Genomic DNA, 19112 nt, shown 5'->3' with positions numbered 1-19112 from the left:
GAAGGGGAGAAGGTTTGGGTACACCACCCTAAACATGTAAGTAGGACTAGAATAAAACTTGCATCTGAGAGATAGGAAGGCCCTGTCATCGTTAAAACTAAGGGAAAACAACATACCATATTCGACATAATAAGCGCCCAGGGCGCTCTCAAAATTAAAAAAAAGGGGGCTCTTATTAGAATATTATTTTGGTGAAAAAAGACAGAGATGAAAGATAAATTTCGTGGTTTATGGTGACAGCCTGAAATGTTTATGTACGACATATATATTTCCCCAGAATTTTATTGCCCATAATTAAGGGTGCATATAACACACGAGTGTGTATTATACGCAAATAAATAAGTGTTGTGTACATTGATCAATCGGAAGGGGTGTTAATTGGGATTGTTCACCAGCCAATATATCAGCAAATATCTCCGTCGGCGCTTATTAGAGCGGGGTGCTTATTACGTCGAATACGGTATAAGATTCTTCCTTGTCAGGACTGGTAGATCTCTTGTGATTATTAACAGATGACTGAAGAAACACTTTGCATGACCCCCATCATGTGGACAATGAAGATAGACAGTGCCTGAGGTGAAACAGCTTGATGCAGGTTGGAGCAGGTTAATTCTCGAACTGTGTCACTGAATGTTGATACTGGCTCCAACATGAGATCAGTGATAACACTTTAGTACCGGGACTTGATGATGACAGTGTGGTGGTGTCGAGTTGCCACAATCTGTGTGGAGACATTCTACAAGAATCAGACAAGTGCCAAAATGGCAAAGTGATGATGATCATGTTCTTGTAGATGCTATTGCTTAGGAACATGCCAGCATTGCTTTGTTTTATAAAGTGTTAATACCTAAATATTGTTACTGTTAATACTGAGTGAGTGAGTATTTGAACAGTATTTATGTTACATCATGGCGTGTCGGCTCAATGTGGGAGGAAAGCCCGAAGTAATGCAGGTCCCAGACGTTACCACTTTGGTGAAACGGGTATGGTCCTGACTAGGGCTGCAACGAATACACTATGAGGCGAATACGATTCGTATCATGAATATATGGTAATGAATACGAATACAATAACAAGTCAGTAGTTGATGTATTATTTATGATATTCAGTGAAACAATAAAAAAAATAATTATTTGACATGGTTTGTTAATTATTGATTTATTATACATTCATATACTGCACTTACCCAGGTACTAGTATCTGCTCAAATGCAACAATGACCAGTGACTTCAATACTGTAAAATTAAATATAAAAGAGTGTTGTCTTTGAAGAAATCTATGCATATAATATGTTCTTATGGATATTTTAAGGGTCAGGGTATGTAAATGCACATGACTGCATATTCATAAATAATCGATTTTAGTGGCCACGAATAACAAATTCAATTCATGAATGGTACGGTTCAATTCACCGAATACGCGAGTGAATCGTAACAGCCCTAGTGCTGACAAACCTAGAAACATTATCAGGGCGAACTGGGATTCATACACTCAATCATAGATTTCTGACGTGCCCAAGGGATGCAACTCTTCAAGCATATTGTGGCTCCTTAGATGACTTGGCCTTCCGTGCCCCCAACTGTAAATACTGAAATGTTCCAATTTAAAAACTTAACCGAAATACAGTAAAGTACGGTTATAACGAACTCAAGGGGACTACTAATTTTAGTTCGTTATAACCGTAGTTCGTTATAATCATATATACAGCATAACTACAGCAACTAGTCGGGACCAAAAAGTAAGTTCGTTATATCCGTAAGTTCGTTATAAGCGTGTTCGTTATAACCGTAGTTTACTGTACTGAAACTGAACAATTTAGGCCTTCGTGGACCTGTGATATCAGTCGTTACTTCCCCCACAGAGATCAAAAGTTCATGTAACAATATATCATGTAATTTGATTGGATGGCTATTATTTAATGTTCTCCATTTGAACTGAACTCCAAGCGAAACTGTGGTGGCAAATGTTAATCATAATGGAATGGAGATATGATACACTGGATAATTTAAGGATGGAATGCAATCCAATTTATATTTTATAAGAACTTTTTTCTTGTAAAAAAAAAAAGCATGTTTCCCCTAGTTTCTACATGATAAACAGCCCTCATCAGATATGCATGACCACACGATAATTGAGTTATTGTGCTGCAAATTATCATGTTGGACACGGACACACCATCTGTGTTCAGAGTATGCTTCAACAGGATTCTGTTTTTATTACCGACATTATAGAAAAATGTTTATTTTCAACTATATGTATTATGTATGTTATAAAGTAAAATCTGCATGGGCAATAAGCTTTAAGTGGTTCCAATGTATTCAGGTGTCAGTGTGTTTCAAACAAGTCATCAATAAGCTGCGTATTTGCACAAAACTCACCATTACCCAATTACTTTTGAATTGCTTGTGTACCACTCCTCCTCCATCACCCAATGTGTTGTACATGCATCTCCATTCTGTTAGGGGCGGTCGGGTAGCCTAGTGGTTAAAAGCGTTCGCTCGTCACTTCGAAGGCCCCGGGTTAGATTCCCGACATGGGTACCATGCGTGAAGCTCATTTCAGTTGTCAATGTCAATATCAATGTTGTTGATATTGCTGGAATATTGCTAAAACTAAAAGCGGCGTAAAACCATACTCACTCACTCACTCACTCACTCACTCACTCACTCACTCACTCACTCCATTCTATTATGACAAATAGGCTGGACCTATGCCTCACCATTGCTTCGTGTGAACTGATTTGTATTGCACATTACTAAAATATATATTCATAAATATTAGATTCTAGTGGCCACAAATAACGAATTCAATTCATGAATGGATACGGTTCGATTCACCGAATAGGCGAGTGAATTGTAACAGCCCTAGTGGTCATGCTTAACTGCGACGTGGTATCTCAGTGTGCTAGCACTATAAAACCTGCATGTCCAGACTAGCACAGGCAGCCATACACAGGCATGCACATCGCTATTCAAGTGAAGTAATCTGGAACACGACGTTAAACCCAAAGTCTCCTAATCGACTGTAAATTGGACAAGCTGTTGTGAACTTCCTTATGCTTGGGGCATCACATGAACAGATGCAAATTAGACGTAACCTGAAACATCCCAAAAAAAATTTAAACTGAAAGTGTCTCATCATTGGTTTTATAGATAATATCAAATTTATTGGATCAAACGGAGTAAAATTATATTGAATACCCAAAGAAATCTAGCATTAGAAATAAAGCTAAATCTTTGACCTTCATGTATTCCTGGTTTTGTTGTGTTTCTTCATTTTTCCATTTCCTCAGAAATTACAAATTTGTATGAATGATCCCAGCGATTGTGTCTTTAAAAGTTGTTCACAAAATTCTGATCCAATTTTAAGCATGGCCGCCATTATTTTCTCATATTTCAGGTGAGATTCAGACCCTTATGGCTCTGTTTTTTTAAATCATCTATTGATGCATAGTAAATTTTTAGCACTTTTTTATGTTATGTTACAGAGTTGAAGAAGATGAAGATATTCGGGAAGCAGAACTAGTTGTATTTACTGACTGCTCACATGGATTAGGTAAGTAGCATGGGTGTCACAGAGAAACTTGGTCATGGGTGGCCATTCCTTTCCAGGTCTAGATGACATGATTAGTGCTTGTGGGAAACCGAGACCCTGTCACTGTGTATTTGTGGGAAATTTGTGGTACAAATTTGTATGAATAATCCCAGCTATGGGGTCTCTAAAACTTGTTCACAAAATTCTGATCTGATTATAAGCATGTCCACCATTATTTCCTCATACATGTATGATGTATTTCAAGGTGAGGTTCAGAGCCTTATGGCTATATGTACTTGAATGATCTAATGTCGCTGTGTATTGGTGGTAATCAGCACGTTTACATAGGGCTTTGTGATGTAAAAAACCTTGTAGTGCGATTGTGATATATTGGGAGCTACAGTGATTTCCATGTGAAATTTGCACAGATATCAGTCTAGACATTAACTGGTGCCTTTTGCTATTTTTGAAGTTTTGTAAATTTTATTTTTCTGGTTTCCATGATAACCATTTCGACTTCAAAGGAGGGTAGGTTTTGTTTCAAGAATATAAGCAGGGCTCGATTTAAGGAACTTGATGTAACTTGCACCAGGAAGATGTTGACATTTTAGATGTGATATACCGTATTCGATGTAATAAGCGCCCAGGGCGCTCTCAAAGTTAGAAATTGGGGGCTCTTATTAGAATAATATTTTGTCAAAAAAAACAGCCTGAAATGTTTATATATGAGAGATATATTTTTCCAGAATTTAATTGCCCATAATTCGGGGGTGCATATAACACACGAGTGCATATTATACTCGAATAAATAAGTATTGTGTACATTGATCAATCGGAAAGGGTGCTCATTCGGATTGTTCATGAGCTAATATATTAGCAAATATCGCCGTGGGCGCTTATTAGAGCGGGGCGCTTATTACGTTGAATACGGTAATGTTTCTAAATAGAGCCTTAACCACTCGAAAAGTAAATTGGCTTGTAATTATGTTTCGGAAATTAGCTCCGTTGTACGCATGCTTAAAAAGCTTCATTGCGTGTTTACGTTTGCTGTTTTCAAACAATTGAGTTTTCCATTTAATGCATGCATTTCTGTACGCAAGTTAATTGTAAGTAATTGGCTTTTGAATAGTTTTGGGGGGTATTTTATGCAAATATGCAGCTTATTTCTCCCCACAGTTTGATTATGTCAAGCCCGGGAAAGCATGACAAATTACACATGACACAGGGAGTAGTGACGTATGGTACTTAAACTTTAATGATAATGAGGGGGTGGACAAGTACATAAAGCTTTGTCAGACACAATTTCATTTTATTTCGCATGCACTTAGTGCATGTAGACATAAATATTAGGTTCCAGAGGTCGGGTAGCCTAGTGTTTTAAGTGTTCGCTCGTCACACCGATGACCTGGGTTCTATTCCCGACATGGGTACAATGTGTGAAACCCATTTCTGGTGTCCCCCGCTTTGATAGTGCTGGAATATTGCTAAGAGTGCCGTAAAACCATACTCACTCACTCACATTATATAATTAAATTGAACCCCGATAACTCAAAGATAGTTTAATATTTCTTGATCATAATTTGCAAAGATGTCTTGAGTGCTGCACTCTATATAACAACCATTGGTGGGGGAATGAGAAGCTCATGCTTGTTTCAGTGTAAATTTATATTAAGACATCATAGTTTCATTTTTTTGTCTATTCTTATAAGGCAGGGCATAATAAATGTTCAGACATGATAAAAAAAGTATTCATTTCACTTTTTGACCAGCAAACCTTTGAGTAAGATCCCAACTTCCACACAATCACACATTCACTATCACTAAGCCATCCATCCATCTCGGCCTGGTTGATCCATATCTCAACCAGATCAGGACACTCACAGACCAAGGTTAATGATGCAAGCTTGTTGACTTATTGACCTGGTCTGCTGGCCAGTTTATTGCATAATCAGCAATATATTCAGCAGTTCACCAACCCTTACCCGTAACAGCCGAGCATGGTCATGCTTATGTAACTTCCCCAACTATACAAATAAAACACGCAACAAGTGGCTTACTGATCACTGGGTTACGCATCCACAGATCCCAAATTGCACAAATTTGGACAAAAGTGACAGTTTTTGTTTCTGTGTTAACTTATAAAAAACCAACCCATGTTAGCGCGGTAATGGAAGGGAGGTAACTCTTTCACTGCAAGTTGCATTTTTCTCACTTTTCAAAAGACAAATACTACATATTGATCAAGCATTATCTTGAGTGTTTCAATTGGTCATTGTTCCATGGCTACCAGGTCTCAAGATCTGTGGAGGCTGCAGCCCTGATGGAACGGAGTTGTTTGGCATCTTTGTGAAGAGGATTTTACCAGGAGGCCTGGCGGAGGTTGATGGCAAGTTTACAAGTGCTTGTATTTCATATTTAAGTCAATGGTATTTCATATGTTAACAATATATTACTGTGTATGACTGATGAACTTCAGATAAAAACTGCTGAGATTGTTTGATTTTAGATGTTCTATCATGGTGACTGTTTATGAAATATGGTTTTTTACCCCCCCCTGGCATATAATGCAGGGGGATATATTGTCATCACCTGGTCCGTCTGTCTGTCCATCCGTATGTCTGTCCTGGAGCACAACTTGAAAACTGTAAAAGATTTTTCATCCAAACTGATGTTCTGACACATTTCTTATCCCCCCTGTTTGAAAAAACAGGGTCAGAAAGCTATCAGCATGTCGGTCCATCCGTCAGAGCCAGAGCCAGAGCAGAATTCCTAGACCGTTGAATATTACTTGATGAAACTTGTTATACAGATCAGTCTTGTGGTGCTTTTGATGACTTCAGATTTCTTTTTTTATGGTTTCCTGACACAAGTTGGAGTTTACTGAAAATAAGGCTAGTTATCATTTACGGAGCAGAACTTCAGAACCATTTAATATTACTTGTGGAAACTTGCTATACAGATTAGTCTTGTGGTGAACTGGTGCTTTTCGATTATTTGGGATTTTAAATTTTTTTTATTTCTTTATGTTTTCATGATAAGTTGGACTTAACTGAAAATAAGACTAGTGCTCGTTTCCATAGCAGATCACCAGATCCATTGAATATATCTGAATGAAACTTGATCAGTCTAGTGGTGAACACGTGCCTTTTGATGATTTTTTATTTTTGTTTTGAATATTTATTTTTTTTATGACAACAATTTCATTTGGACTTAGACTAAAAATGAGGGTAGTGCTCATTTCAAGAGCAGAACTCCCAAACTGTTGAATTTTTTTTTATAAAAGTTCCTATTCATATCAGTCTAGTGGTGAACTGGTGCCTTTTGATGATTTGGGATATTGAAAAATACTGAACAGCATTATTTTTCATTGAACTGAATAGGGCTGGGACGATACACCAACATTGTGATCCGATACGTATCACGATACCTTACTCATGATCCGATATGTATCACAATACTTGCATGTGCTCTTATCTGTGGTGCGTAAGCAATCTTTTTCAAGAGAGGATGGCCCAATACTGGCACACTGATGATTTACAGTTAGCAGTGTGAAGTATGGCACAACAAATGAAAATATGTATGTTTTCACTATTAACTTGCACTACTGATTAATGTTTAGTCGAAAGTTATTAAAGCAAATATTTAAGGCCAAAGCGGTATTTTTTACCTAGTGTGCAACTGTGATCGATACTTGTATTGAGAAGTAAAAACTTACGATCCACTGATGCATCGGTGTATCGTCTCACCACTAGAACTGAAGTTATCCAATGGGAATGAACCAAAAGTGTGATATAAGTATCCAAACTCCATTTCTGACTGGCACCAATCTTTCCTAGGCAAGGGAATTTACTGATTATAAAAGTACAGTTTCCATCCTTGCCGAACTTACCTGGAATTCCGGAGTTTGGGCTGGACTAACGAGTCTATGCATAGTCCAGTCAAAATCGCATAGTCCAATCAAAATCGTGTAACGAACTAGGCATCCTGTTCGTGAATAACATGGATTTCAATGTGTAGATTTCGGTCGACTGCAGGATTTGCAAAGCACGTGCACTGTCAACTGCAAATCTTTTCATGTTTTTAATGAAGGTGCTCAAGTAATTTGATGCACTTTGTGGGGTAAGACCCGTTCTTTTATACTACAGATCTGGATTATTGATCAGATTGTCTTGACTGGGCGGCGCCGTTTTATTTAAAACAAATGCAAGTGATATGAGATTAGGAATCTGATTGGTCAATAGGAGAGATATAGAAGGGACATAACTCGAAATAACCCATGTTGGGGCTACAGTCGAGCCTGGAAATTAGTGAACTCCCTTGCCTCAGGAAGATGACTTGTTCCAGACTGGGGGGATGTGTCATCCCCCGATCACACTTATTAAAATTTGAAAAAACACACCAAACCATCAATTTGGAATATATTTGTCTTGTACTTTAGTGACCTGTATGCATGCAAATGTCTTGTGCTCAATAACCTGTATCTGTATAAACCTTGAAAAGAATTGGAAATACCACAAAAGAAGAAAGTATATATCGTTTTGTGACTGTTCATAGGCAGTTTACAAGAAGGGGATCAGCTGTTGACAGTGAATGGAGAAAGTCTAGAGGGTGTCACTAATGATACAGCTCTAGCTGTTCTGAGACACGCCGCCGCGTCGAACCGAGTCGAAATGATATTTACACGGGATGAGCAAGCAAGGTAAAGTTGATTTCTATTTTTTGGCTTCCTTATTCTTACCTGCTGTTTTTGCCATTGAAATTTTGGAATTTGAATCATGGTCAATATGATGAAACAGTGGTACATACTGAGACTCAGTGAGAGTCTTCATAGGCATTTAGAAGTTGGATTTATCATGACAAGCAGTGGTATAGATAACAGCTTCTGTATTATGCATACACAAATTTCCAGGGCTACTTGAAATGCATGCTTTGAAATCATATACTGTTTAAAACCTACCTGCGATGATATATGTTGTACGAAACCTGTGACTAGTGTTCTTTAGCAAAATTACTGAGTGCCAACATTTAACATTGAAGAAGTAGCCCTGAAATGCTATGTACTCCATGGTGTGTTCAATAAATAAGTTGTTATCCATAATATCTCTTGTCCTGGTACGTACTGGTATCAAGTTTATTTGTTGATGTTGTGTGAAGCTTTTGTCAAGGAAATGGTTCATATTGTCAGGCTTTAAATTCTTTTATTAGAGTACCAATGTTAAAATGATAAAGGGACAGTTCCTGGTGCCTAAAGGGCACCCTTAGAAGTCATATCCTGTTTAAAAACTACCTTCGATGATATATATTGTGCAAAGCCAATCATAGGTGTTCTCTAGCAATATTTTGAGTGGGAACATTTAAAATGAATACACAAACATGCTAATGCAAAGTGGATAAACAATAAATATAACACATTAAACAAACCTGGGGATATGGAATTTGATTAGGATGATATCAGTTTCAATGAAAAGGAAGAAGGCAGACTTCTAGATTACAACCACTTACAGTTAAGTTCATGTTTAAATGAGGGCGGTCAGGTAGCCTAGTGGTTAAAGCATTGCTTGTCACGCTGAAGACTCCAGTTCGATTCCCGACATGGGTACAATGTGTGAAGCCCATTTTCTGGTGTCTCCCACCATGATATTGCTGGATTAGAGTGGCGTAAAACCATACTCACTTGTTTGCAATACATGTAAAATGCAGTGTGTATCACACTTCAGTGCAATCTAATGATGAATCTGTCAAAAGGCCAAGATAATCCTTTTACATTTCTGCAAGAGGTGTCCTAATGCACTATCTTGTGTCTCCCCAATGGTGCATACTTTAGTGGTGGCAGCCTTCTAAGTTCCTATTTTTGTTAGGGAGGCAAGTGGCTCCAAACATGAATATTTTAGGAGCCAACCTAAGTTTTTAGGAGCCAACATATATCTTTAACAGATATCATCACCAGTTATGTTGACTTTTAGTAGCCAAGTGGCGAGCAGTCGATAAATTTAGGTTCCCGTTATTAGATCTAAGTGGCATTTGGCGACCAAAATGGTCGTTACTTAGAGGACTGGGTGGTAGACTCTGAATATTGTTGATAGCTTTAACAAATTTTGTTATAGGTTTACTAACAACAGTTTTAAAACTGAACATGTCAACAAAACCTTGTAAGTTTGATAAGAAGGTTGAAACCCTTTTAGAGTTGAATAACGATGAACCAATTTTTTATTTAACTCAAGTTTAAAAACACATGTATAGCCAATCTGTGGACTTTCGGAAACATTTGACGATATCTTTTGTTATCTTTTGCAGAGATGAATACACACTGTATTCGGAAAAGCACAGTGGTCGCAGTTCACTGATTGCTGATGCTTCCTTTGCTAATGGTGCTGCAGGCGCAGAGGAGTTATCAGGAAGTCAGAAAGGTACTGAAACAGTACATAGTTACAGGATCTTTGGACAGGATATGCCCCTTGTAACTTGTGACAGTAGAGTAGCCTTGTGGTTCAAGTGTTTGCTTCTCATGCTAAAGGACCAGGTTCAAATCCCACATGGGTACCTTTGTACAACATATATACAGCAAATGGACAAAGAAATAGTTTGTTATATCTGCCAGCTCGTTATAAATGTGTTTGTTATAAACATAGTTTACTGTATAATATTTATTTGGGGAATTCTGACTGCCAAAAAATACAGCATCACAATTATATCCGTGGATATTTATATATCTTGCCATTTCAGAGTGCCATGGCATCTACACCCAAAAGGGAGTACCATCTAAGGAATATTTGTTGTTCAATGTGGGTTTTGTTTCATTAACATGGACATTTCCACATTAAAGGGGTAAAGAAATGGACCATAAATATTTTGGAAAGCTGACATCTGATCAAGAATCCATGCATTTTTATTGGGCAGTCAACGTTAGCTCAGGGTTCGCCTGACGCGACCTCCAATGGAAATATCCTCCCATCCTCTGACTTTAATGAGATTGCAAGATGCCTTCCTGTGCACACTGCCTTGAAATATCTGTAATATTTGTAGCCATACTATTCATTGATTTAAATCCAAGTTATGAGAGTGCAATATGAAATAGCATTGTGTTTGACCTTGTTCAGATTTACAGGCAGCTATGACATTGCTTGATGACAGTTATATCTTTTAATACTTATATACAAGGGCGCTGGGTAGCCTAGTGGTTAATTTGTTCACTTGTCACGGCGGAGACTTGGGTTTGATTCCCCACTTGGATACAATTTTTTAAGCCCATTTCTCGTGTCCCCTGCCCTGATAAATGCTGCAATGTTTCTAAAAGTGGCATAAATCCATACTCACTCACTCACTCATGTACATTGTTACAGATTATCCTGCACCCAGGGAACTTCCTAAAGAGCAGCCAAGTGATTCCTATGAGGTAACTAGTCTATACTAGGAGTCCTTATGTATTTCTCATGTGGCAGTTCTTCTGAAGTAATTGAATCAAGTGTATCTCTATTCGGATTGATTATTTCTGTTTATGTAATTAATATGTAAATATTTGTAATAAATAGAATGGCTATTGTTAATATTAATTATACGTCCTTGTAAATCTTATGAAATATGATATCTGGCAGGTCGTGAGATATTTTCTGACTTGTATTGAAGGCCTCCATGAGCCGACTGAGTCTCGGGCAGGCAGCAGCCCGGAACAGCCCTGACATCCTCACGTCCACCCCCTATTTGTCTACAGGTACGTACTGCCTCGACATCCTCACATTCACCCCCTACCTGTCTACAGGTAGGGAGTGCCCCGACATCCTCACATCCACCCCCTATTTGTCTACAGGTACGTACTGCCCTGACATCCCCACATCCACCCCCTATTTGTCTACAGGTACGTACTGCCCCGACATCCTCACATCCACCCCCTATTTGTCTACAGGTACGTACTGCCCCGACATCCTCACATCCACCCCCTATTTGTCTACAGGTACGCACTGCCCCGACATCCTCACGTCCACCCCCTATTTGTCTACAGGTAGGGAGTGCCCCAACATCCTCACTTCCATCCCCAATTTGTCTACAGGAGGGTACTGCCCCGACATCCTCACGTCCACCCCCTACCTGTATACAGGTAGGGATTGCCCCAACATCCTCATGTCCACCCCCTATTTGTCTACAGGTACGTACTGCCCCGACATCCTCACATTCACCCCCTACCTGTCTACAGGTAGGGATTGCCCCGACATCCTCACGTCCACCCCCTACCTGTCTACAGGTGGGGATTTCCCCGACATCCTCACATCCACCCCCTATTTGTCTACAGGTACGTACTGCCCCGACATCCTCATGTCCACCCCCTATTTGTCTACAGGTGGGTACTGCCCCGACATCCTCACGTCCACCCCCTATTTGTCTACAGGTAGGGATTGCCCCGACATCCTCACGTCCACCTCCTATTTGTCTACAGGTACGTACTGCCCTGACATCCTCACGTCCACCCCCTATTTGTCTACAGGTACGTACTGTCCCGACATCCTCACGTCCACCCCCTATTTGTCTACAGGTAGGGATTGCCCCGACATCCTCACATTCACCCCCTATTTGTCTACAGGTAGGGATTGCCCCGACATCCTCACGTCCACCCCCTACCTGTCTACAGGTGGGGATTTCCCCGACATCCTCACATCCACCCCCTATTTGTCTACAGGTACGTACTGCCCCGACATCCTCATGTCCACCCCCTATTTGTCTACAGGTACGTACTGCCCCGACATCCTCACGTCCACCCCCTATTTGTCTACAGGTAGGGATTGCCCCGACATCCTCACGTCCACCTCCTATTTGTCTACAGGTACGTACTGCCCCGACATCCTCACATTCACCCCCTACCTGTCTACAGGTAGGGATTGCCCCTGACATCCTCACATCCACCCCCTATTTGTCTTCAGGTACGTACTGCCCCGACATCCTCATGTCCACCCCCTACCTGTCTACAGGTACGTACTGCCCCGACATCCTCATGTCCACCCCCTATTTGTCTACAGGTACGTACATCCCTGACATCCTCACATTCACCCCCTACCTGTCTACAGGTAGGGATTGCCCGACATCCTCACGTCCACCCCCTATTTGTCTACAGGTACGTACTGCCCCGACATCCTCACATTCACCCCCTATTTGTCTACAGGTATGTACTGCCCCTACATCCTCACGTCCACCCCTACCTGTTTACAGGTACGTACTGCCCCGACATCCCCACATCCACTCCCTATTTGTCTACAGGTACGTACTGCCCCGACATCCTCACATCCACCCCCTATTTGTCTACAGGTACGTACTGCCCCGACATCCCCACATCCACCCCCTATTTGTCTACAGGTACGTACTACCCCGACATCCTCACGTCCACCCCCTATTTGTCTACAGGTGGGTACTGCCCCGACATCCTCACATTCACCCCCTACCTGTCTACAGCTTCTCTCTTGCCTTTGGCAGATCATGGACTGGACGACAGCGACCTCTCCTCAAGTCCGGTCAGAATCTCCTCGGCCACTACGCCCCCTCTTGATTCCTCCTCTCCACGTAGCATCGGCAACTCCCCCAGAGGAGGAGGGGGCAGAGTCTCCAGGAAGATCTCCATCGATCCTCACTCCAAGGTCAAGGTCGAGAAGCTGGAAGTGGTAGGCAAACAATTGTTGGAAGTTTCTCTTTGCAAAGATACAATTCTGGGCAATATGTTATCTTAAAGCAAAAAACAATAATTGTCTTGGTTCTCAGGCACCCCCCGCATCATCAATAAAGTCCACTGTACGTTTCGTTTTTATTTCCATTTAAAAAAAATTAACATCTTTGCGTTGTGAAATAAAATCAAAGCTCATTGTATGTATGTATTTTGCACACTGATAGTCAAATAGTAGTCAATTACTGTATTCCAGTATTTTACTTTATTCAAGTAATACATTGATGTAGGGAGGCTCTTTCCCAGGTTGTCTCTACACGACTGTTTATTTGGTTACATACTACTTTGAAGAAAAAAATAAAAATAAATAAATACACATTATATATTCAAAAGCAAGTGCCTGAGAAACAATTTTTTTTGTTAAGCCTATGTAGCATATAAGAAGCTGTAGTGTCAATGAGTGAGTGAGCAAGTTGGATTTTAATGCCATTTTGTCTCAGACATTTACCACGAACTGTGGTGTGGTGCTGACAAACCTAGAAACGTAAGCGGGTCAAACCAGGATTCAAACCTACGATCATAGGTTTCTGACATGCCCAAGCAACTCAACTCTGACCGCGAATTGCGGTGCCTTGAACAACTGGGCCACCCAGTCACCCCCGTAGTATCAGTGAAGACTGAGTTGACATATGTATTTGAACTTGAACTTTCAATGTGGCATTTCGTTAAGGCCATTTGTACCTTTATCAAGCAAGTGATCAACTGAGTTATTTATCTTACCTTATTAATGCCAGCTTCTGATTGGCTGAGACCCACTCTATTATTTTCAATGTACCCTGCTAACATGTAAGGTACAGTTCTTATGTTTTCCCGGTCAAATTGCTGAGTTGTTGGCATTACATCTGCAACATACCAACCGCAATTTTGTCGAATTAATGATGTAAAATGGTATCTCCAGATATTTACGATATTTTCCGAATGAAATAGATCTATGGTGAATAACTCTAAATTCTGGCGTCTGCTGTTTTTAGATGAATGTGAGAAATGAAGAAAGTGGATGAATGCCCATCTGTGGTATTGTTACAGATGTAAAGTGAAGTTACTTGCAGTCATATAACTTGGAACATTGCTGAGTGTGGCGTTACAAGAACAACAAACCCAGTGGCTTTTGAGTATGATGCTATATCAGTGACCACTTGGGAGTTTGGCTTTGGTGGTGTGGACTGTAATCATGTTTGTTGTTTAACGCAGCACTCAGCAATATTCGATCAGTATGGTGACAGTCTGTAAATAATTGAGTCTGTACCAGACAATCCATTGATTGACATCTTAAGAATCGATCGAGGCATTTGGAAATATGACATTCACAAAAATTGTCAGTGAGCCTGACTGCCTGATCACTGGGGCCAGGCTTGATGATTATCAGACTCCAGATTTCTGCTTACTTGTTCTGAAACTGATGGAGTGAGGTTTGATGACAGACGCTGAGATACCTCGGTCTGGAGCCGAGTGCGGAGGAGCAAGAGGAGCTGCACCAGCTGCTGGACATCGACAACGATGGCCAGGTGGAGTACGGAGGTAGGTGACTCCAAGACATCGACAACGATGGCCAGGTGGAGTACGGAGGTAGGTGACTCAAGACATTGACAACGACGGCCAGGTGGAGTATGGAGGTAGGTGACTCCAAGACATTGACAACGATTGCCAGGTGGAGTACGGAGGTCGGTGACTCCAAGACATCGACAACGATGGCCAGGTGGAGTACGGAGGTAGGTGACTCCAAGACATCGACAACGATGGCCAGGTGGAGTACGGAGGTAGGTGACTCCAAGACATCGACCATGATGGCCAGGTGGAGTACGGAGGTAGGTGACTCCAAGACATTGAAAACGATGGCCAGATGGAGTACGGAGGTAGGTGACTCCAAGACATTGACAACGATGGCCAGGTGGAGTACGGAGGTAGGTGACTCAAGACATTGACAACGATGGCCAGATGGAGTATGGAGGTAGGTGACTCCAAGACATTGACAACGATGGCCAGGTGGAGTATGGAGGTAGGTGACTCCAAGACATTGACAACGATGGCCAGGTGGAGTACGGAGGTCGGTGACTCCAAGACATCGACAACGATGGCCAGGTGGAGTACGGAGGTAGGTGACTCCAAGACATTGACAACGATGGCCAGGTGGAGTACGGAGGTAGGTGACTCCAAGACATCGACCATGATGGCCAGGTGGAGTACGGAGGTAGGTGACTCCAAGACATTGAAAACGATGGCCAGATGGAGTACAGAGGTAGGTGACTCCAAGACATCGACAACGATGGCCAGGTGGAGTATGGAGGTAGGTGACTCCAAGACATTGACAACGATGGCCAGGTGGAGTACGGAGGTAGGTGACTCCAAGACATTGACAACGATGGCCAGATGGTGTACGGAGGTAGGTGACTCCAAGACATTGACAACGATGGCCAGGTGGAGTACAGAGGTAGGTGACTCCAAGACATTGACAACGATGGCCAGGTGGAGTATGGAGGTAGGTGACTCCAAGACATTGACAACGATGGCCAGGTGGAGTATGGAGGTAGGTGACTCCAAGACATTGACAACGATGGCCAGGTGGAGTACGGAGGTAGGTGACTCCAAGACATTGACAACGATGGCCAGATGGTGTACGGAGGTAGGTGACTCCAAGACATTGACAACGATGGCCAGGTGGAGTACGGAGGTAGGTGACTCCAAGACATTGACAACGATGGCCAGATGGTGTACGGAGGTAGGTGACTCCAAGACATTGACAACGATGGCCAGGTAGAGTACGGAGGTAGGTGACTCCAAGATACTGACAACGATGGCCAGATGGTGTACGGAGGTAGGTGACTCCAAGACATTGACAACGATGGCCAGGTGGAGTATGGAGGTAGGTGACTCCAAGATACTGACAACGATGGCAAGGTGGAGTATGGAGGTAGGTGACTCCAAGATCTATGAACAACTGAAGATGTGCAGCACTCTATGTTCCATGCTAGGAACCACTAAATGGTTGTCATTGAGTGGTACAAAAAGTCTTCCAGACTTGAAATAACACATGATATTGATGTGACACAATGGAGTTCACCCAAATTAATAACAACTATTTATAGCACCTCATTCATTATCTGGACGGTGGGGTAGCCTAGTGGTTCAAGGGTTCGCTCGTCACGCCGGGTTCGATTTCCCACATGGGTACAGTGTGTGAAGCCCATTTTCTGGTGTCCCCCACCATGATATTGATGGACTATTGCTAAAAGTGGCGTAAAACCACACTCACTTACTCCATTATCCCCCTTAAAGGGGAAGTGTACACGCAAAATTCACTTTCTTTCTTTTTCTAAACAAAACGCAATTTTAGAATTAGTTAATATCTGTGTTTGAAATGTAAACTCATTTTTTTCACAGTGAAAGTAGGAAGCTCACAATAGTGTGAAAATGATATGCCGTTATGAGGCCTTCGTTTTTCGAGCTAAACAGGCCTGAGTTATCCCCCTTAGATTATGACGTAATTGGTGCCAATTCAACTGGATCCCTGTCTATTCTCAACGCAAAAGATATCAAGTACCAGTTTTCGGTAAAACAACATGGCCTACGACACACTCCGGCGCAGTGATGACTCAGCATAACACTATGCTGGCTGGCATCTGAGACGCTAGAATCACACAGCTGTACCTACACCACGTGAAGCGGCTCTAACATAGCATGATGACGTCATAATGTTTATCAATTGGCACCAATGACGTCATATTGCAAGGGGCATAAGCCATCGTGTTTTTGTTATGAAAATAGAACACTTGGTAAATGTGAAAAATATAAATCGTTTTAATGCAAAACATATGTTAATTAATTGTGATATTTTTATATTTTTGTCTATGACACTACTAGGTTAACACTTTTAATGTGGAAAAAGTACAAGAAAAATAGGTTCATTTCCGTGTGAACTTGCCCTTTAAAATCCGGGTTCAGCAACCCATGCCTTTTCAAACAAGTAACAAGATCAAGTGGTCAGGCTATCTGACTTGGTTGAATCATGTCATTGTATCCCAGTTGCTCATGATGTCTATCACTGGATTGTGCTCTCAGTTAGCTGGAATATGGCTGAGTACAGCATTAAACAACAAACAAACTAAACCTCATTCATTGCTATCATCAGCCCAACAGACTTTCAAGTTGTGATATTTCATTGCAGCTTTTGTGAAGGCGGCAAAGCAGGTGTTTCAAGCCCACTTGAAGGGGCGCCGAGTTGCGTGGCCAGCGACACCATCACAGGATCAGTCATGGGAGTATGAAGAGGAGGAAGTGTTGGACCAGGTGATAGGCCGAGGAAACTCCTTGTATACAGTCTACAGTGGAGAAAGCTCCCGTGAAGATCCGGGGTAGAATAGGTCTTCAGCAACCCATGCTTGCTGTAAAAGGCGACTATACTTGTCGTAAAAGGCGACTAAGGGGATGACTTGGTTGATGCATGTCATCGATCCCAATTGCATGGATCGATGTTCATGATGTGAATCACTGGATTGTCTGGTCAAGAATTGATTATTTACAGACCGCCGTCATATAGCTGGAATATTGCTGAGTGCGGCGTTAAACAACAAACAAACCAAACCAACCTTGTATACAGTCTACAATGATTAGAACAGCACCTAACACAACATTCTCTCTCTTTCTTTGTGAGGGATTGGGGATTTGATGGCTACAATGGCCACAGGGTATTGAAAGTACTCTGACCTGGCTGAATTAGTTGGACAATTAATCTCATTTTGACATTTTCACAGACATGATGGCAATTATGTTTGGCAGTACTTTGCGTTTTGTTTATACTCCAAATTATTTGCTGAACAAACTATTGTTGAGTAATAGTTGACGAGTAAGTCACATCGTTAGGAACAGGTTGATCTTGCATCTGACAAATTCCCATTTTGTAACTAGAACATACTAAATGGTATCACAGTTTAGGTTGCACCAGGGTTCCTGTGTAAGAAATTTGGACCTATCCAATGACAAGGAATGGAAATCTTTCCTGCTTTGTGTGTATCTGACTAGTAGACTGATGTAACCACAAGTTTTGACACACACCATTTAGAATCATTGCTTGTTGACATAACAGCAAGACAGTGTGAAACATCATGCAAGGTTCATGCAGCCTTTACAAGGCTGCAAAAGGCCTTGAAGGTTCCTCTTGAAAAGCCTTGAATTTGTATGATGTATACATGTACTTGTTGATAAAATTTTAAATGTGGTTTGTTTGTGTGCCATGAAGAATTCATAACAGACTTAATTTATTTTATTTCTTATTTGTTCAAATAACTTGTTGGAAAATTTGTGATGTGCATACTGCATTTTAGGTATTATGAATAAGATATCGTATACTGGATTAGAAAATATATTTACAAACTAAGCCTTATAACCAAATTAAAAAGCCTTAATAGTGACAGTTGAATGCCTTGAGTCTCAGTGTTGCATGTCTGTATTAACCTTGCCATGGCTAACTTCCTGTTAATCATGCCTGTTTCTGTTTATAGGAAAGCTTGTGGAATGAGAGGAACCAGTTGAGGCTTGAAGTTCAAAAGCTGAGAGTAAGTCTTTGTTAGGGGTATTTTTAAAGATACTATGTAATAAAAACTCTACTCATCTAGCTTTTCCTTTGACCATCGTAACTAAAACTTGTGCAGTCAAGCTACTTTCCCTGTGCAGGAAAGTTAGACAGATATTGGTGGGGCACGGGTGGTCCAGTCGTCTAAGGCGCTGTGCAGAGTTGCGTCCCTTGGGCACGCCAGAAACCTATGATTGTGGCTTCGCATCCCGGTTCGCCCCGATTATGTTTCTAGGTTTGTCAGCACCATACCCGTGCTCGTGGGTTTCACCGAAGTGGTAAACGTCTGAGACCTGCATCACTTTGGGCTTT

General features: G+C 41.3%; 1 protein-coding gene across 1 annotated transcript in view; it reads left to right on the top strand.

Annotated features, from left to right (window-relative positions):
- Nucleotides 1–19112, top strand: part of LOC124146013 (syntaxin-binding protein 4-like) — a 45761-nt gene that overhangs the window by 6018 nt on the left and 20631 nt on the right. The window contains exons 3-12 of the mRNA XM_048387429.1: nt 3488–3555; nt 5825–5920; nt 8089–8233; nt 9829–9941; nt 10875–10927; nt 11158–11242; nt 12991–13175; nt 14656–14752; nt 17397–17518; nt 18730–18783. Of these exons, the coding sequence (XP_048243386.1) occupies nt 3488–3555; nt 5825–5920; nt 8089–8233; nt 9829–9941; nt 10875–10927; nt 11158–11242; nt 12991–13175; nt 14656–14752; nt 17397–17518; nt 18730–18783 (1018 nt within the window). The remainder of the gene's footprint in view (nt 1–3487; nt 3556–5824; nt 5921–8088; nt 8234–9828; nt 9942–10874; nt 10928–11157; nt 11243–12990; nt 13176–14655; nt 14753–17396; nt 17519–18729; nt 18784–19112) is intronic.

This window comes from Haliotis rufescens, unplaced genomic scaffold (genome assembly GCF_023055435.1).
Source record: "Haliotis rufescens isolate VD_foot unplaced genomic scaffold, xgHalRufe1.0.p SCAF_7, whole genome shotgun sequence".
In the NCBI taxonomy this organism is placed as follows: Eukaryota; Metazoa; Mollusca; class Gastropoda; order Lepetellida; family Haliotidae; genus Haliotis; species Haliotis rufescens.
Note: the sequence above shows the minus strand (reverse complement) of the source record. Positions and strands in the feature narration are given on the sequence as shown.